We start from the raw sequence: 21,443 nt of genomic DNA, 5'->3' as shown, positions 1-21,443 counted from the left end.
TGGTCTTTTAAATGAATTACAAATTTCCTCCAGAAATAAACTCAATATTAGTACTCTTATCAGGCCGCTGTGCACACAAACGCCACCGTTGGGGTTTCCTAGTCGCCAGGTTTGATCTGAAGTTGCAGCAGTTTAGCTTGGAATGAGGGGCCCTAATGAAGGGGAAAGCTTTTTCTTTTTTAAAAAATTATTATTATTATTATTATTATTATTATTATTATTTTGCTTTGCTTGATGAGACCTCTTAATAGCTGTTCTGCTGCCCCTCCCCTGTCAATCTATCTCCAATCCCAGGATGCCAGAAACAGTCATGTTCCTCCACTGATCAGCCAGGCGCCATCATGTGCTCCCATCATATTCTGTTAGATTTTGTATCCCTCCAGGGATTCTGTCAGGGATGGCTGGTTCGGAGTCCACTTCCCCTGTGTGGTGTACCTTTGAACTGCGGGCTGTAGCTTCCTGTCCCAGCAAGGCCCTCTTTGAGTTCTTGTGGTGTTCCTGAGCTCCAGCTTATACAGTCACACCTCACGTTACGTCCGCTTCATGTTACGTTCTTTCAGGTTATGTCCCGTGGCAACCCGGAAGTACCAGAAAGGGTTACTTCCCGGTTTTGCCGCAAAATGACGTCACGCGCATGCGCAGAAGCGGCGAATCGCAACCCACGCGTGCGCAGACGCGCCGCTGCGGGTTGCGTTCTTTTCATGTTGCGAACGGGCCTCCGGAACGGATCCCGTTTGCAACCAGAGGTACCACTGTATTTGTGGTTGATCTTTGATCCTGACTTCTGGCTTGCCCTCAAGCCTACCTCCTGGTTTGCCCAGTGGGTCTAACGGACTCCTCTTTGCTGACAGGATGGTCCCATGGGCCCCACTTAGACTGCCGTCTCGTGGCCCAGCCTTGGCAGAGATCTGGCAGCCCTACTGAGAGTAGCTGGGCCCCAGCCCTGGGCCCCTGGATGGTTAAGTCCAGTCTAAGGCGACTATGGGGTTGTGGCGCTCATCTCGCTTTCAGGCCGAGGAAGCTGGCGTTTGTCCACAGGCAGTTTTCTGGATTGTGGGGCCAGCAGGCTAAACAGCTTCTGGCACAACGGGACACCGTGACGGAAACCAGAACGCCTGGAAACGCTGTTTATCTTCCGGCTGCAGTGGTACCTATTTATCTTTTTTTAAAAAAAATAATTTTTTATTAAGTTTTACACAAATATCTCCAATTAACAATACCCAATTAACATATTTTTCTCTTTTGGACTTCCCTCAGCTTCTCTGACAATCATCCGTATTTGAATTTATTATCTACGCATTCCCAAAATTAATATCGCCTTTTAAGATACCTTTACAAACATATTTGCCTTCTTGCAATATTCCTTATTCTTTCACAAAGCTTCCTTAAAACCCACTAGCATTGTTTGCTCATCACATACACTTTTCAAATACTCAGAAAATTTTCCCCAATCGTCAATGAACTTGTGATCTCGTTGATATCTTATTTTTCCAGTTAGTTTATCCAGTTCTGCATAGTCCGTTAACTTCATTCTCCATTCTTCAAGCGTCGCTAGTTCTTCCTGCTTCCATTTTTGGGCCATCAATATTCTCGCTGCAGTAGTTGCATACTGAAAGAGCTTATGATCCTTTCTATTTATTTCATTTCTTGTCATTCCTAAAAGAAAGGCTTCTGGTTTCTTTACAAAATTATATTTCAACATCTTCTTTAACTCACTATATATCATCTCCCAAAACACCCTTACTTTCTTGCATTCCCACCACATGTGAAAAAATGTTCCTTCTTTCTCCTTACATTTCCAACACTTATTACAAGTTTTAAACATTTTTGCTAATTTAACATTTTCCTTTAAGGTGGTGCATGCTGTAAACTTCAGGTTATCATTCCATACTTTAGCCCAGTCTTCAAAATATATATTGTAACCAAAATCTCTGGCCCAGTGAATCATTACCGACTTAACTTCCTCGTCCATCATATACCATTCCAATAACATTTTATACATTTTAGAGATTATCTTACAATCGTTATTCACAATTTCTGTTTGAAATTTTGAGTCTTTTTCTATATGACCCTTCTCTTTCAACTCTTTTTTAAACATATCATTTATCTGATAGTAGTGCAACCAGTCAAATACATATTCTTTTACTTGTTCATATGGCTTCATTTTCCATTTCTTTCCCTCTTTAACCACCAATTCTCCATAAGTGATCCAGTTCCCTCTCATATTAGTTCTCTTAACACTCATAACCTCTAGTGGGGACAACCAGTGTGGAATTCCTGATTCCAATAAATTTTAAAATCTATCCCATAGTTCAATTAACGATCTTCGGAAGATGTGGTTTTCAAAAGCTCTATGACTCTTCTTTTTCTCCAACCATAAGTACGCATGCCACCCAAATCCGGGTCACGTGGCCAGCGTGACGAAGCTGCTCTGGCAAGCCAGCACCAGCACAGCACACGGAAACGCTGTTTACCTTCCCGCTATAACGCGGTACCTATTTATGTACTTGCACTTAGGGGTGCTTTCGAACTGCTAGGTGGGCAGGAGCTGGGACCGAGCAACGGGAGCTCACCCCATCGCGGGGATTCAAACCGCCGACCTTCTGATCAGCAAGCCCAAGAACCTCAGTGGTTAGACCACAATGCCACCCAGCCCTGGACCCTGACGTTCCCAGTTGAAGTCGCAAAGCCCATGACTCACAGATAATTGGGTTTCTCTAGGGCAGCCTTCTCCAACCTTCCAGATGTTTTGGACTACAACTCCCATCATCCCTGACCATTGCTGTGCTGCCTGTGGCTGATGGGATTTGTAGTGCAACAACATCTGGGTGACACCAGGTTGAGGAAGGCTGGTCTAGGGGGTTGTATGAGCTCCCCAAATAGACCAGGCTCATTTATCCCAAGATGGAAGAGATCTTGCCAGGGCTTTCGGGCTCTCGCTGTTAACTAGCTTCAGCCTCCTGTTTCATTTCACCTTGAGCATGTAAACAAACAAGAGATTGAAGCAGGTGAACATCTGAAGGGTTTGCTAAACCAGTGCTGTCTGAGCAAGCCCCTTTCGTTTTGCAATGTTTCTTTATTTTAAGAAACCAGAGATCTCCCCACTCCTGTGATTTCTAAGTGTAGTTTCAAGAGGAGGTAAACAAGTCCGACAGTAGGGAACTGAAGGTCGACAGGGAGAGGCTCAGTCCATTAAGCTCATTGTAAAAACACTTAACAGAAGACTTCAAGTTGGCGAGTGACTTAAATAAGTACCTTTCTGGGGAGAAGGCAGTAGGGGTACTAAAGAGGTTCTTAATGGAGGTGGAGAGAGGCCCAGGGACATTTCAAACAGTAATGTGCAAGGTGTTTTAAATGCAAACCATCGGGGTCAAAACAATAAAAGCAAAAAAAAAAAAAAAAGGTACTTGTGTTCCCTTGCTGCATCAGTTTATTGCAAACCAGCTTTTCAAAATCTGTCAGATCGTCTTGCAACACACGACCCCCACAACTTTTCTGCAGGGAGTTTGGGATTAGGGTGGCTCTGCTGAAAGGGGTCTGTTAACCAGGGCTGCTATTCCATCCAGAAAATCTGTAAAATGGGGATATTGGTGGCAGAATCCAGCCTCCTATGAATATTGCCTGCTGCTGGTGTTGCTTTTTAAAAATTGCAAGTTACTAGTCCTGAAAGATATATTTGAAAGTGTGGAAGGCGATCAAATCTCCTTAGCCAAAAGAGTTTGACTTTCTAGTGGCTGGGGGGAGGGAAAGGACTTTTGGGCTAGCTATATACCTACTTTGAATCTCATTGGCCTTGACAACCCATTCTCTCTCAGGCTCTCCATCTGCAATATAGGGTATAATTATATTTACAAGGTTGTTGTGGTAAGGGCTATGACTAGATAATGCATGTGAAATGCTTTTTGAACACTTGAAAGTGCTATGCAGAGCAGATGCAAGCAGCTTTTATTGCCTTGCTGTTCCACCACGCACAAAGCTCGTTCCAAGCTCTTCCTGCTTGCTGTGCAACAACATGCTATTCTCCCTCCCCCCCCCCCGATTATACCGTATTTTTCGATCTATAGGACGCACTTTTCCCCCTCCAAAAATGAAGGGGAAATGTGTGTGCGTCCTGTGGAGCGAATGCAGGCTTTCGCTGAAGCCTGGAGAGCGAGAGGGGTCGGTGCGCACCGACTCCTCTCACTCTCCAGGCTTCAGGCAGCTATCCGCAAGCCTTCTGAGCGTGGCAGGAGTTCCCGCCGGGCTCCCAAGGCTTGCAGATAGCAGCCTGAAGCCTCCCGCTGTCCTCCCCGGGCTTCAGGCTGCTATCCGCAAGCGTTCGGGCTCCGAAGGCTTGCGGATAGCAGCCTGTTCTGGGGGCTGGGGTCAGGGGAAGCTCGGGCTTCCCCCATCCAGAGCCCCGCAAGCTCTGGGAGCAGCGGCGAGGTTGTGCGCAATCTTGCTGCCACTCCTGGACTTGTTCTGGGGGCTGGGGGCGGGAATAATTTTTTTTCTTTATTTCCCCCCCTAAAAACTAGGTGCGCCCTATTATCCGGTGTGCCCTATGGAGCGAAAAATACGGTATTTGATTAAGTTTCAACATTTTAAAAATACACATTCAGAACACAATTTCGTCCTTTCTCCTGTTTTTGTTGACTTCCCACCCCCTTTTGGCATGGAGTTCTTGTTGTTCCTCCCCTTCTGCCGCACCCCTATCTTGGCATGATATTCCCTTTGCAAGAATGAAAGTCCATTAGCCACAACTCAGGCTGAGACACATGGAGGAGAAGGAAGCCCCAAGGCTGCCTGCAAAACGTTTTCTTTGCAAGAGGGAGAAAGTAAAAAACGAGTGAGGACCCTCCAAAGGCACCAGTTAGCAGCTGCCCCTCACATACTATGTATGGGGGGGGGGGAATGTATTAAAGTTGTTGGGTGCATGGGGAACACTATGCAAGGAACTTTTGACAGCCCACCTGTCAAACATGTAGCATCGTAATGATGTCAAGTGTTGGGTGTTTGGGTTGCCCTGCCCAGCCCACCTGCCAGAGTTGGCCTACAGGGGTGAGGACAGACACAGGTGGCACTGTGGTCTAAACCACTGAGCCTCTTGGGCTTGCTGATCAGAAGGTCGGCGTTTTGAATCCCTGTGACGGGGTGCTCTGTCCCAGCTCCTGCCAACCTAGCAGTTTGAAAGCACACCAGTGCAAGTAGACGAATAGGTACCGCTGCGGCAGGAAGGTAAATGGTTTTCTGTGTGCTCTGGTTTCCGTCACGGTGTCCCGTTGTGCCAGAAGCAGTTTAGCCCTGCTGGCCACATGACCCGGAAAGCTGTCTGTGGACAAATGCCTGCTCCCTCAGCCTGAAAGCGAGATGAGCGCCACAACCCCATAGTCGCCTTTGACTGGACTTCACCATCCAGGGGTCCTTTACCTTTTTAGATAAGGATGTGGCCTGCCGGGCCAAAATGGGTACCTCACTGCTGTCTTACTGTTTGATACCTTCCGAATGCTCTGCTCTTCCATTTGTGTCCCACATTCCCAACCAGCGTATTTTTTTTTGCTAGCTACTGCTAAAGACTTTGTGGAGGTGGCCAGCGGCTGACGGTGGTGATTTTGGCATTCCTGGACTCAAATAGGTTCAAGAAGCCTGAAAGAGCAGAGGTTACACATGTCCTCCTCCTAACTTTCTACTTGCAGTTATGTAAAACATACATAAGGGTTGACTTCAAACAGATATAAGCCTGCGTGGTCCATTCTGCACAAAGTGCCTGGCCTGGCTGTTCCCAGGAAGTGTAATGGTATTAGTAGGTAATATTGTTATATTTATAGTACTGAAAATTGTCTCTTGTGACAGATGGATGACAGCAGCAAACTGAAATGTGGAGTGTCCCCCCACCACATGTTGTTTTATTTGTCATTAGGTTGCTGTTTATTATGTTGCAATGAAATTGTCCATGCGATGGTTGATTGTGAGACGTACTCCTTTTTCCTCTGTTGCAAGCTGCTTTGAGCTTGGTTCTTTTCGTGGAAAGGTAGCGTAGAAATAAAACGACGACGATAGGCTTAAAGTGTGCTGTGGTAACATCTGGGTGATATGTGACATCATCTCTAAACCTCAGGTTACAGACGCTTCAGGTTACAGACTCCACTAACCCAGTAATAGTACCTCGGGTTAAGAACTTTGCTTCAGGATGAGAACAGAAATCGTGCGGCAGCGGGAGGCCCCATTAGCTAAAGTGGTGCTTCAGGTTAAGAACAGTTTCAGGTTAAGAACAGACCTCCAGAACAAATTAAGTTCTTAACCTGAGTTACCACTGTAGTTATGAAAGGACATGAGTGGATTGAGCTTGCTAAACATGACAACGGCTGACCAAATCTTACCTGAGAGAACTGAGTATTTCAGGTGCAACAGGTATTGTGGTGTTGCCATTCGAGGCCGTAGTGGTGTCCCCTCTTATCTTAAGAAGCAGTGGGAAGTGGGGAGGACTGCTATAAAATCCTGAGATCTGGAACACAGGCTTCTGGAGAGAAGAAACCAGATTGCCTCCTCCTCACATATAAACACACTAAATTTGGATCTATTGGAGACTGGGGTGCTCTTTTCCTTTTGACAGAATTTCTGTGGCTGCAGACCACTTGGTTCCTACCCAGGTGCCTCGCCTCCAGGATGGCTCCTCCAGGCAGTGTGGGAACAACATACATTAACTAATGCTAAGGAGGTAGAGGCTGGTCCGTTGGGGCAAGTGGGGCACTGCCCCACCGATCTCAGTCTGCTTCAGCCAGCTTCTGCCCATCCACCTTCTCATTTATAGCCAATCCACCTGTATGTGGGCTTCACCTGTTGTTGGCTCTGACTCCATCTACAGTTTGGCCTCTTTGCCTTCCAGCCTACCTGATCTCAACCAGATGCTGGTGGCGCTGTGGTCTAAACCACTGAGTCTCTTGGGCTTGCCGATCAGAAGTTCAGCAGTTCAAATCCCCACAACGGGGTGAGCTCCCATTTCTCTGTCCCAGCTCCTGCCAACCTAGAAGTTCGAAAGCATGCCTGTGCAAGTAGATAAATAGGTACCACTGTGGCGGGAAGGTAAACGGCATTTTCATGCGCTCTGGTTTCCATCATGGTGTCCTGAAAAGCTATCTGTGGACAAGCGCCGGCTCCCTCGGCCTGAAAGCCAGATGAGCGCTGCAACCCCAGAGTCGACTTTGACCAAACTTAACCTTCCAGGGGTCCTTTTACCTTATCTGGTGTCAAGGGGGACTAGCTGCGAAGGGACCAAAGATGCATCAGAGCATAGCTGTCAACTTTCAGATTTGAAAATAAGGGATCAGCAGCCTCACCTGTCCCAGGGACAGTCTACGGGATATCTAACAATCTGGGATAGCAGCGGAAAGCAGCAGGAAACGGCGCTGGAATAAGGGAATTTCCCGCAAAAAAAGGGAAGGTTGACAGCTATGCATCAGAGAGGTGTTTCAGGTATTATTCTAAAGGTCTACGCCAGTGTTTTCCCAAACATAGGTATCTGGCAGTTTTTGAACTACAATTCCCGTCACCCCTGACTTAGCTAGGGATGATGGGAGTTGTAGTCCAAAAACCCAAGCTTGGGAAACACTGGTTTGCCTCAAAGAGACCCCTGATGGAGTGGGCAATAGATCCTGGGTTGTTTTTTTAAGCTCAGTAGATGTGAGCTGTGTACATGCAGCATTCATCAGGAGGTAATATGAAGAAGTAATACAAACCGATGAAAGCCTGTGTAGCGTTGATGGAGAACTATTGTTAAAGAAAGACAATGAAGGGGAAACCCCTAAAGGGTAATAACATCTCGGTAAGAGATGGCTTCCGGACAGAATTATTGGGAAAAAAGAAACTGTTTCTGAACACACTTCATTTGCCGCTGGTGGATTTGTTTAATAAGGTTCCGCCGGGGCGGGGGATCATGATTTCACCTTCCTGGAAGGAGGCAAATATCAGGGCAGTGATAATACTCCTGCGGAACCATATAACATTTATCCCTTTTTGAAAAAAGAAAACAGGCTGCAAAGAAATTTTCACTCTCCTCGTTAGTTGTCTAAATAAGTTAAGGCACACTACTAAGTCTCCCCAAAGTGGTTTTTTGTTTGGTCTCACAGTGGCCTATTGTGGAAAACCTCTGAAGGATGCTGAGTGGAATCCATGATTGTAGACAAAGGCAGGTGTTCGCTTATTAACACTGCTGTCACTCGATGCTGCAGCAGCTTTTGATCACCTGGAGACAACCATATTCTGAGGAATAATGAATTTTGGCATGGCTGCCCTTCAGGCGATTTATGATGCCCCTTCCACTGACACATCACCCCTTCCACTGACACATCAAACCTAACAACTTAAGATGCAATTGCTTTTGCATAAGCCAAGGGATGAGGCGGGGGCTGTGTCCCATCTCTCCCCCCCCCCTCAGCGCTAACTGTTTTATTGATTGAGCCATTTGTGGGGTCCAAGTGGACTCAGAAGAGCAGAAAACCCCACCTCTCTGTGAATGGCACGGTCCAGTACTGTGCTGCTGTCTGTTGTTCAGGAGATAGCTAGAGTATACGGGGCAGTCTCTCTGGGTTCAGAGCCAATTACAGCAAATCTTTGATGATATCTGTTCCAAGCTCAGTGCTGGAGGTGCTCTCGGACCTCACTGGGTTATAATTATGTCTCATTGGTTAACCCTCAAAATGGGGTGTTCTGAACTCTCCCAAGATTCGAGTCCAAATGATCCACTTCTTTCACAATAAGATGAAAAGAGTGGCCGGAAATTTTGGATAATATTTGTTGGAGTGGGCAAAAGGGCACAGACCGTTCAGTAGACGATCAAGAAAAGAGTCACTGGATTTGCTCTTATACAGTGGTGCCTCGCAAGACGAAATTAATCCGTTCCGCGAGTCTCTTCGTCTAGCGGTTTTTTCGTCTTGCGAAGCAAGCCCATTGACGGCTTAGCGGATTAGCGCTCTTAGCGGCTTAGCGGCTTTTAGCGGCTTAGCGGGTCAGCTGATAAGCGGCTTAGCGGCTTAGAAAAAGGGGGGGAGGGAAAAACCCCCGCAGGAACTCGCAAGACATTTTCGTCTTGCGAAGCAAGCCCATAGGGAAATTCGTTTTGCGAAGCGCCTCCAAAATGGAAAACCCTTTCGTCTAGCGGGTTTTTCGTCTTGCGAGGCGTTCGTCTTGCGGGGCACCACTGTAAGTTCCAATGAGGGGGAAGGGTGTGTCTTGTTCCTCGCCCTCCCCACCCCCTTGTCATACCACTTGGATGAATTTTTGGACAGATCTTCTCTGACAGATACATTTTGGAAGGGGCAGTGTGGCAAGATGGACCGCAGAGACTATCTTCTGTTCCACATACAGTGGTACCTTGGTTCTCAAACTTAATCTGTTCCGGAAGCCCGTTCCAAAACCAAAGTGTTCCAAAAGCAAGGCACGCTTTCCCACAGAAAGTAATACAAAATGGATTCATCCGTTCCAGACTTTTAAAAACAACCCCTCAAACACCAATTTAACATGAATTTTACTATCTAATGACACCATTGATCCATAAAATGAAAGAAATAAACAATGTACTGTACTATAAAATAAATAAGACGGTATTGTAGATGATAAAAATTGAAATTATTTTTTTTTCTTACCTGCACTGATGATAGTCAGTATTTTGATGGGGGGCTTTTATCCATTTCCGCACTCAGACAATCAGTCAATCAATCAATCAATCAATCAGTGGCTGAAGTGGGTTTCACACAGTCAAATTAACTGAAAAAGCATTAAAAACAAAAGCACAAAATAAAGAGAAAAAACAAAAGCACCAAACGTAAACTGTTCCGGAAGTTTGTTTGCCTTCCGAAATGTTTGAAAACCAAGGCGCAGCTTCTGATTGGTGCAGGTGCCCCAGAAACAATAGCTGACGGCTGCATCGGACATTCGGCTTCTGAAAAACGTTCGAAAAATGGAACACTTACTTCCGGGTTCTGGGCGTTTGAGAACCAAGGTGTTTGAAAACCAAGGTACCACTGTATCCCTTTCTTGCTTTTGACCTCAGATTGAGGGGCGGGAAAGAGGCTGAACTCCCATTTTTCATGTCTTGGCTCAATAAGATCTAAGGGAGCCTTGTGCTAGATAATCCTCAATCACAAATTAAAGGAAATAAGAACCTGAAATATGTTGACATCTTTCTGCAAAAGCAGCTTCCACTTCCTAATTTTGTTGATTCAACATGGACCTCATACACTTGGCCACAGTGGGTGAAATCCATCTTTAATCTGAGGATCATATAGGAAAGGAAGAGGTTGTAAAATGGCTCCTATGTTGATTCCTTTATTTTCACCCCATACTTCTCACCTGGTTTCTTGCCCGCCCTGCCGCCGCCCCCCAGTATTTTGCAAAGTATACCTGCTAAACATTTTAATTTAGATACTACGAAACGTCTTCTTTGCTTGCTGCACAAAATGAAAAACATTCTGAAAATTAAATTGTCCCCCACGCCACCCCCAAAAACCACATTCTCTATCTTCGGCTCCTCCTCATTCTTTGCAAGCAATTTTTCATTGACTTTTTCGGTAGCTGGGCTTTCAGACTAGAAGTCGTACAGTTGAAGAAGAAGCAGGTGGTATTTAAAGGGAGCAAGGGAGAGAGAATAGGGCTAGGCACTTTATTATTGTTGTTGTTGTTTCCATTCTTTATAATCACACTTTCATCCAGGGACATCAAATAACTTACAGAAACATCATTCAGTCAAAAATCTAACAATAACATACATCAAAATCACCCTCCTGTTCATTATGCATAACAGTATATACTTTTGTCCCTACTCATTTATCCTAATTTCCCCCTCTTCCTCCCTCCCCTTTAACCCCCCCCCCAAATTGTTCTCTCTTCAAATCTTTAACTATGTGCACAGATTATTCATTCTAATTTGGATGCTTGGGTTGGCTTCCCCCCTGCTATCCAATTCCTATAACTTGTCCATTTATTCAAAATCTTTTGACATTTGTTATTTGTGGAAAGGGTTATGTGCCCCTTCCTTCAGCCCGCTGATTCTCCCCTATAAACGTCCTCTGATCCCACATTCCTGTAACTCTAGCTAATGAAGGTTTGGCAGTGTGTTTTCCAATACCACTTGGTTCTACCTATAAAGGTACAGGACTCCTCTTAAGGATTTGGACTTGTTCCAAGCCTAAATCACTGTTAAAAAACAAAACAAAAACACTACAGAAAGATCGGGGTGAGGCTGCACAACATATTTTTAAGCCCTGAGATTTGAATGACTTTTCCCAGGCGAGCATCAGGAGTCTTCCTGTTGCAACCAGCTAGATAGACAACCTTGTGAAGCTGGTAATAACATGGGCAGCTCTTCTGGTTGCAAGGTAACCTTGAACGCCAGCAGCCCCTTTCAATATGGCAGCTCTTCTGGTTGCCATAGTAACAGGTACGCCAGACGAGGCTCCTGCAGGCTCTCAAAATCTCAAGGCCCCAACAGCCAAGGCCGCTTTTAAATGCTAAAAGGTTAGAAAGAGTTGTTCAAAAGGCTCCACTGCAATAAAAGAGATGTCGTAGGGTCTGCCCGGCAGATTTTAAATTCTTCCTTCAGTTTGGTTGCTTCTGTTATCCATGTGCGCTTAACTGCAGTTAATAACTGCCGTATCCATTTCCTTATTGTGGCTACTGAGGTTTGGGATGAGAAACTTGCAGAACAACCTTAAGCATTTACTCAGAAGTAATCAGCCTTGAGTTCAATACGGCTTACTCTGTAGTAAGCCTGTTAAGGATTTGCAATCATCTCATTTGTCAACTACCGAGATCTGGCTGATCCAAACATAGTTATTTTTGTAATTTAGTAACTTCTTTTAATCAGACCTACAAAAAAAATTAAAGATGAGTATAAAATATACACTCAAAAATAGAATCTGTTAATGCCTATAAATAACAAATATAGATGCATTGATACATTAGATGTTAAGAAATATTGATATTTAGCATCAGCTGAACCCAGGTATTAATGCTGAATTGATTAAAACTTCAGTAGTGAAAAAAGTGTTATCTTCTACAATCATATTTTGTATTTCAGCATAGGAAACAAGAGGTTGCATTCAGCTACCTTTTACTCAGGAGTAGGCCCATTGAAATTAAAGGACATAAATTAGTTATAGTCATTAATTTCATCACGGCTGCTTTGAGTAGCAGTTGGTTGAGTACAACCCAGAATGCTGGACAAGAGGAACCTGCCTGATCCATCAAAATATTTGTGTTCATATCCTTTAATAATGTCAGATTTCACTTAGAAATGCTTCTAGCATGTGTTACCTGCCATACTTTAGATATTTACATCATTTAAAAGCTAAAACTGGGATTTATCTTGCTTAGTTTGCTGGGGAAAAGAGCAAATATCTCTAGGGATATTATTGTGAGGCCTTAGGCATGAACCACCAAGCAACTTGACTTTATCTTAATTCGTAAGCTTCTGAGAACTTGCAAAAGAGCAAAACAAAAAACGATAACTCTCTGCTTTCTGATCTTTCAGCCTAGGTTTCGCAGGAAGAACAACAAATGTCGGATCGTGCAAAGCCGTTTTGCTTTGCTCTTGATGAATCTACTTTTCCTTGAAGTCAGTGCTGTTCAGGCAATCCTAGAGAATAAAAAATAGGCCAGAATAAAAAAAAGTAAAAATGGGAGATCTCCCCTCTCAAAGCAAGTCTGTGTCGTGTGACAAAGGCGAAGGTTCAACCCCTGCGCATGGATGCCGTCACTGGCTGCTGAGTGATCGGAAAATGTTTCCCCAGCTTGGTGTTTCCTCTTTTTTTGGAGGGGGAGGAAAGAAAACTGGTGCATTACAAGTCTCCAGCGCTGTCAGTGAGCCTGTGTACAGCCTTGTCGAGAGATGAGTTCTAACCACTAACCTTTCTGTGGGAGAAGTGGGAAGGCGTTGGGTTGAGCAAGAGCGCTTGCCACTTCCATCACATGGGCGTGCAATTTCCTGGTGCAACTGACATACATACTGATTTCATCCAAACAAGTCGAGGGGCCTGGGAGTTCCCTTTTGTTCCAGTATGTTGTGGCGAAAGGGAAACATTAGCAACCCATGAGTATTTGTGTTGTTAGGGAAGCCTGGCTTTTTGTATCACCCACGTCAGGCATTTCGGTTTTGTACAATGTAGTTGATCTGGGTCATCCCAAGGGAGGGATTTGCTTGTTTTTAGTAAGGTTGCAATATTGCGTCCTGGGTATTTGTTCCCCACTGTACCTTTTTAAAAAAATATATTTTCCATTTTATACATTTCAATAATTTTACAACCATTTCAACATTTCAAAACTCGACTTCCTTCCCCCTCTTTCTGCGGTTCCTGGAATTTATTTTTTATATTTCCTGCATATTCTAAATTAACATAACTTAATCATTTATTCATCTACTTTGAATGTATACTCCTATAAAATTGCAGGTTATTACAATATCCCTGCCAATGTTCTTACCTGTTTACACTTTGTAAATATTCAATAAACCATTTCCATTCTTTTATTAAAAAGTTTGTTTTCTTGATTTCTTATATTTCCAGTAAGTTTCGCCATTTCTGCATATTTGTATCCATTCTTCTTTCATCGGGACTTCTTATTCTTTCTATTTTTGGGCAAATTACGTTCTTGCCGCTGTAGTTGCATACATGAATAAATTTCTATACACTTTGGGTAGCTCTTCCCCTATAATTCCTGAAAGGAAAGCTTCTGGGTGTTTTGTTTTGTTTTTTTACAAATGTTATTTTAACATCTTTTTCAATTCTTTATCTATCATTTCCCAGTAAGCTTTAACTATACTGCAAGACCACCACATATGATAGAAATTACCTTCTTTCTCATTGCATTTCCAATACTTATTTGATTTCGATTTACACATTTTTGCCAATTTACTTGGTGTTAGATACCATTGATATAACATTTTCATTTACAGTCGTAGCTTGGTTCGCGAACGCATTGCAAGTCAAACGTTTTGGCTCCCAAATGCCAGAAACCCGTAAGTGAATGTTCAGATTTGCAAAAGTTCTTTGGAATCCGAGCATCCTTCCGTGGCTTCCGATTGGCTCCAGAAACTTCCTGCAGCCAATCAGAAGCTGCGCCTTGGTTTCCGAATGTTTTGGAAGTCGAACGGACTTTCGGAACGGATTCCATTTGACTTCCGAGGTACCACTGTAGTTTTCTCTTAAACCATAGCATGTTGTGAATTTTATATCTGTATTTCACAATCATTCCTGTGCTTCCATATCTATATTATAAAGGTAAAGGTAAGGGTACCCCTGCCCGTACGGGCCAGTCTTGACAGACTCTGGGGTTGTGCGCCCATCTCACTTAAGAGGCGAGGGGCCAGCGCTGTCCGGAGACACTTCCGGGTCACGTGGCCAGCGTGACATCGCTGCTCTGGCCAGAGCCAGAGCCAGAGCCGCACACGGAAACGCCGTTTACCTTCCCGCTGGTAAGCGGTCCCTATTTATCTACTTGCACCCGGAGGTGCTTTCGAACTGCTAGGTGGGTAGGCGCTGGGACCGAGCAGCGGGAGCGCACCCCGCCGCAGGGATTCGAACCGCCGACCTTTCAATCGGCAAGCCCTAGGCGCTGAGGCTTTAACCCACAGCGCCACCTGCAATGTCTATTGTCTATTGTCACTGAGGATTTTACTTGCTCATCCTTTGTCTCCCATTCCAAGAATATCTTATACATATTAGACAGCACTTTTACGTTTACTTTTACATTACATTACATCCCAACAGGAATTATATCTTATACATTTTAGACAGCACTTTAGCATTTACTTTTACATTACATTCCGACAGGTCTCTCTCCAGTTTTGATGTTTGATCCCCCTGTATCTTTTAATCTGGAAGACCAAGAGATCATGCCATCTTTTTCCCATTTCCCTCCTCACCTGTCATCCTTCTCCCGCACCTGCATTCAGTGATGGCATCCTTTGCCTGCTACAAAAATGTGTCATGCAGTGGAGAATGGCGGTTGTAGTGGGAGAAGCCACAGGTTATTTGCTTTTGAGTTAGTGGTGGATTTTAAACATGCAAGGGAAATCCCTGGGCTGCAGCCTAGTAACTTTAGCATTGAGGGTCTGGTGAATGATAAAAGTAGGGTTTAGAAAAAGTTGTTAGCTGTGGAACGCCCTCCCACCAGATGTCAAAGAGAAAAATAATTACCAAACTTTTAGAAGACATCTGAAGGCAGCCCTGTTCAGGGAAGCTTTTAATGTTTAATAGGTTATTGTATTTTAGGGTTTTGGTGGAAGCCGCCCAGAGTGGCTGGGGAAACCCAGCCAGATGGGCGGGGTATAAAGAATAATTTTTTAAAAAAATTGGGCAGGAGAGAGAGGTGAAGCAGTTTACAATCTCTGGCAAATTTTGGTGTTATATAAATATCTTAAGATGCTACGAGGCCACCCTTTGGGGAAGCAATGTGGCTTTTCCCTGCAGCTTTCAATAGCTTCCCATTTAACGTCTTGTTGTCTTTTTTTCTTCTGACTTGTAGGTAACGTGTTGATTTTCCTGTTCATGCAGAAGGTCCCAAACCTTTAATAGCCATTATTTTGTTGCCTGTGTTCTTTATGGATATAGATATAGATATTTTATTGGAAGAATTTAATTTATATATAAAAAAGTGGTGAAAAGAAAAATCTGAATGAAAATAAAAGAAAAATGCTGACTTACATTTCCATATTTTAGTATAAAAATGTGTATAGTCTTATTATCCTAATACAATTTTTTTTATCAATAACAGAATATATTCTGTATAAAGCCATTCCAACTATCATTATATTTATCCAAATAAAGTCTGTATCTATAAGCAGTCTGTTCATATGTTGCTAATATTGTCATGTTGTCAAGCCATTCATTAAGGGGAATCATTTTTCTATTCTTCCAGTTCATCAGTCTCAGTTTTTTAGCCACCATTAAGGCGCATAGAATCCTTTTTTTTTTTTGCTGTTCGGTCACTTTCCATACAATAGGTATATAGTTCAAAAGAACGTTCACCTTTGAAAATCTTAACTTGTTCTGTTAGCATCTTACTTATATAGTCCTGCTCTCTTTCCCAAAACCTAATAAGTATAGGACATTATAAAAGCATGTGCTTCAAAGAAGCATTATCCATATTATGTATCCAGTGTTCTTTGTGACAATCCCATATTTTAAACTAAAATGAGTTTGTTTGTTTTTTGTTTAAAAGGGATGAGTCCCAGAAAAAATCAGTATAGAAAAGGGGGGGGGGAGGGAGTCTAAATTCTTGGGAATAGATGCATGAGCAAACAATATCCTTCTTTGAGAAAAACACCGATATTGAAGCGTTCTCTATTGCTTTAGAAAGAGGGGAGAAAAGTTAAATAAGTGCCTTGCCTTTGCTTCCATCATCAGCTCTGTTCCGAATTCTCCCTCTTCAGTTGTTATTTGCAGCTTTTATTAAACCTTCAGAGTGGTTAAAAGGTGCATCTTATATACTGACCGCATCTGTAATATAGTCATTTTTTTCTTTCCTTCTTGTCCTTTAGAATTCCATGAACCTGCCGCCAGACAAAATGAAGCTACTGAGCCAGTATGACAACGAAAAGAAATGGGAGTTGATCTGTGACCAGGTAAAAGACCAGAGTGGCCATTCTTTTCTTTTCTTTTCTTTTCTTTTCTTTTCTTTTCTTTTCTTTTCTTTTCTTTTCAAGTACCGTATTTTTCGCCCCATAGGACGCACTTTTTCCCCTCCAAAAATGAAGGGGAAATGTGTATGCATCCTATGGGGCAAATGCAGGCTTTCGCTGAAGCCTGGAGAGCGAGAGGGGTTGGTGCGCACCGACCCCTCTCGCTCTCCAGGCTTCAGGAAGCTATCCGCAAGCCTTGGGAGCCCGGCTGGAGGCTTGGGGCGGCAGCCGCGGCTGGGAGGGGGGAAATAATTTTTTTTTATTCATTCCCCCCCCCCCAAAAAAATGAGGTGCGTCCTATGGGCCGGTGCGCCCTATAGGACGAAAAATACGGTAATTCTACATGTTGCATTGTGAATCGGCCTTAAACGGCCATAGCTCTCAAAGTTGAGGAATAGGAAACGGCACATACCACCATGGTCCAGTTTGTCCCTGCTCTGCGGTTTTCATGACCACCTTAAAATTCTGGCAATAGATTTTGGTTTTTGGTTTTGAAATGATTTTCATTAAATTTTACACAAATTTTCCAACACAACATCTCCAACACAGCGTAACGAATCCTTGGCTACCATGGCCTAGGACTTCCATCAACCCTTCTAATTAATGGTTTTCTAAGTTCCTTTCTAATTATGCACTTTATTGTTTTAAATCCAATCTTACATCAGCTAATCTTAGTACTTCTCACAATAATTTGGATAGTCCTCCTTACAAAACTTCTTGCCCTACAAGCGATGTTAAGTACAGTGGTACCTCGGGTTACAGACGCTTCAGGTTACAGACTCCTCTAACCCAGAAATAGTACCTCAGGTTAAGAACTTTACCTCAGGATGAGAACAGAAATCGCACGGCGGCAGCGGGAGGCCACATTAGCTAAAGTGGCACCTCAGATTAAGAACAGTTTCAGGTTAAAAACGGACCTCCAGAACGAATTAAGTTCTTAATCTGAGGTACCACTGCAATTACAGTTGTCTTTCAAAGACAACATAAATTTCTTCCAGTACTTTAGGAAAGTCTGGTCCTGCTGGTTTCGAATTTTCCCTGTAAGTCTCACCAGCTTGGCGTAGTCCATCAGTTTTATTTGCCACTCTTCTTTTGTTGGCATTTGTTCTTGCTTCCATCTTTGGGCTAATAGTATTCTTGCTGCAGTGCTGGCAATAGATTTTGAGCTCATAATAATGTTATAGGGACTTGGGGGATCGCTGGTGGGTTTCATAAAAACATGCAGGATTTGCCGGCACCACCACAGTGCGTGCAGACGCCACTTCTTTCCAGTTTCCCATACGGTGGTACCTTGGATCTCAAACTTAATCCGTTCCGGAAGTCCGTTCCAAAACCAAAGCATTCCAAAACCAAGGCACGCTTTCCCATAGAAAGTAATGCAAAACGGATCAATCTGTTCCAGACTTTTAAAAACAATCCCTCAAACAGCAATTTAACATGATTTTTACTATCTAACGAGACCATTTATCCATAAAATGAAAGCAATAAACAATGATTGATTGTGTGACTGCAATACAATCAGTAGCTGAACTGGGTTCCGCACAGTGACAAAGGAGCTGCAAAAACAAAAGCGCAAAATAAATAGCAAAAACAGGCAGACCTCAGCGTAACACTCAAAACGGAATTGTGGCACTCAAATCAGAAGCGTAACACTCAAAACAGAGCACGTTCGGCTTCCGAAGAGAGTTTGCAAACTGGAACACTTACTTCCGGGTTTTCAGTGTTTGGGTTCTAAGTTGTTTGAGTACCAAGGCGCTTGAGAACCAAGGTACCACTGTATTAGGTGTTTTTGTTTTTATTAATTAGCACCAAATTAGTCCAGAGGCAGACATGAGTGGTGAGACGCCTGCAGAAGTGCTTACTGCACTTTCGTTCCAGATACGCAAGATTCTTGTCAGGACCAAGTTCAGGGAAAGCTCTTTCTGTCTCTGCCAGAAGCTGGCTGCAAGCAGCTCTAACTGGCATGAGGGAGAGTCAAAGTTGAGCTTTAAATCAGCATTTGATTTGGAGGCAAGTACGTCTGTCTTTTACAGTACAAAGGCAGGAAGAACCAGACTCGCTGCATTGCGGGTAAGGGGGGGTGCATGCCAACTCTTGCATTTAGTATTTTGTTACACACCTAGTTTTAGAGAGATTCTATCATTAAAAACAAAACAAAAACTTTTCATTGAGGTAAGTCAAAGCAAAACGGCAAAAATAGCAGAAGTACAAATACAAAGCAATAAGCAACACAATATATCTGGCAGAGATTTAAATTTGGTAAGTAGAGTACATTGGTACCTCGGTTTTCAAACGTCTCAGAAGTCGAACGTTTCGGTTTTCGAACACCGAAAACCCGGATGTAAATGCTTCCATTTTTGAACGCACCTTGGAAGTTGAACGGCTTCCGCTGAGTGTTTTCTTCTTCAGTTTTCTCTCTTGAATTTGCAGGCCGCCCTTTGCACCTCGGTTTTTGAACGTTTCGGAAGTTGAACGGTCTTCTAGAATGGATTACGTTCGAAAACCGAGGTACCACTGTACTTAAACTCATTAGGAAAGCCAAATTTCACATTATGCCCTGGAGACGGGAGTCTTGTGTGTATGCATTTGTTGTATATATGATAATAATCCGCCAAACAGCAGATAATTTTGGGGGGTCTCCCGAGCCTTTTGGCAACCTGTAATTTATGGGCTATTTTTTCCAGCTAAACTCCACATATTTTTATACCAGAGCAGAAGTCACAAGTCCCATAAGGTTATAGGGAGAGGGGATGTGTTTTGAGAAAGGGGCCAGTTCTCCACAAAGCGCACACACATTTATTTTCTTCCAACGTTGCCTTTGGTCAAATGGGCTTTGTAGTTTTGGGAACCATACAAAAACCTGCCGGAGCTGTTTAACCATGGACAGAAGTGGAGGTGTCTGCACCGCAAGCAGTGATTCCTTCTATCAAACTGCCTTTGCCTCTCCGGGCCAGGAGTAGGCAACCTAAGGCCTGGGGCCGGATGCGGCGCAATCGCCTTCTCAATACGGCCTGTGGACGGTCTGGGAATCAGCGTGTTTTTACATGAGTAGAATGTGTCCTTTTACAGTGGCACCTCGGGTTAAGTGCAGTGGTACCTCAGGTTACATATGCTTCAGGTTACAGACTCCGTTAACCCAGAAATAGTACCTCGGGTTAAGAACTTTGCTTCAGAATGAGAACAGAAATCGTGCTCCGGTAGCGCAGCGGCAGCAGGAGGCCCCATTAGCTAAAGTGGTGCTTCAGGTTAAGAAGGGACCTCCGGAACAAATTAAGTACTTAACCCGAGGTACCACTGTACTTAATTCATTCCGGAGGCCTGTTCTTAACCTGAAACTGTTCTTAACCTGAAGCACCACTTTAGCTAATGGGGCCTCCTGCTGCTGCCATGCCGCCAGAGCACGATTTCTGTTCTCATCCTGAGGTAAAGTTCTTAACCTGAAGCACTATTTCTGGGTTAGCGGAGTCTGTAACCTGAAGCGTATGTAACCCGAGGTACCACTGTATTTAAAATGCATCTCTCGGTTATTTGTGGGGCATAGGAATTCGTTCACAGCCCACCCAAATAAAAACATAGTCCAGCCCACCACAAGGTCTGAGGGACAGTGGATCAGCCTACGGCTGAAAAAGTTTTATGACCCCTGCTCTGGAGAGATGTGCACCCCCAAAAAAATATTCTATCTCGAGCCTAAGAGTTATCCCCTCCTTTTTCTAAAGATCCAGGAACAAGTTGTTCAAAGGCAGGGTCACTTTTCAGCAGGAGCTGCTGGCAGAGAGAGAAAATATGGCACCCGTTCATGCTGTGAAGCTATATATTTCTCGCTTAATAAAGGAACAGGCTTGTGAATGATGCCGAGAAGACAGGGAGAAAAGGGGAGAGGAGTGACTCATGTGAGCTGTGCAGATGTCTGTGTGGGATTCAGCCCTTCACAGATCTGCGAAGACAGCTCTGCCACAGGGGATGTGGCATCTGAAATAGAAACTCCTGGCAATCTCAAGGTGTTTGCTGAGTGAGTGGGCAGCGCGGAAGGAGAAGGCAGCCCTCTCCTCGACTCGCTGCTCAGCGCTCAGGCGAAAACGGGTCACAAGGCCTTGTGTCACCCTTGGGGCCATCCGCTGTGCGTTGTGATTCGCAGCATGCGCCGTTGAGTGATGGTCGAGGAGGGAAAGAGTTGGTCTCTCCGGAATCATGTAGGATGTGGCAGGGAGTGTGGGGAAACGACCAGTTTCCTCCTTGCGGCTGTTTTATTTGCTAAGAAAAAAGTGTTCAACTGTATGTGTGAGTGCGGCTGTGGAGAAACGAGGGGAAGGGAGCGCGAGGGGGCGGTGGTAGGAAATGGGGAGTGCCTGAGGAAGGCAGAAAACAGAGAAGGGGTCCTACCGTGTGGCAAGGTTAGCTTAAGCTGCCTCAGGTGCTATAAAAGTCAATGCGGAGGGAAGCACACAGATCAAATCCACAGGCACAACCTAGTATAAAAGTCAATACAGAGGGAAGCACACAGATCAGATCCACAGGCACAACCTAGTATAAAAGTCAATACAGAGGGAAGCACACAGATCAGATCCACAGGCACAACCTAGTATAAAAATCAATGCGGAGGGAAGCACACATATCAGATCCACAGGCACAACCTAGTATAAAAGTCAATGCGTAGGGAAGCACACAGATCAGATCCACAGGCACGACCTAGTATAAGAGTCAATGTGGAGGGAAGCACACAGATCAGATCCACAGGCACAACCTAGTATAAAAATCAATGCGTAGGGAAGCACACAGATCAGATCTACAGGCA

At 44.1% G+C, this 21,443-nt stretch overlaps 1 protein-coding gene across 1 annotated transcript in view; it reads left to right on the top strand.

Moving 5' to 3' along the window:
* The window catches only part of FMNL1 (formin like 1), a 113,163-nt gene that overhangs the window by 26,995 nt on the left and 64,725 nt on the right, over window positions 1-21,443 (top strand). Inside the window, exon 2 of the mRNA XM_079950199.1 lies at window positions 16,511-16,594. Within this exon, the coding sequence (XP_079806325.1) occupies window positions 16,511-16,594 (84 nt within the window). The remainder of the gene's footprint in view (window positions 1-16,510; window positions 16,595-21,443) is intronic.

The sequence above is a fragment of the Podarcis cretensis genome, assembly GCF_951804945.1.
Source record: "Podarcis cretensis genome assembly, chromosome: 13".
Classification (NCBI taxonomy): Eukaryota; Metazoa; Chordata; class Lepidosauria; order Squamata; family Lacertidae; genus Podarcis; species Podarcis cretensis.
This window is presented reverse-complemented; position numbering and strand designations above follow the sequence as displayed.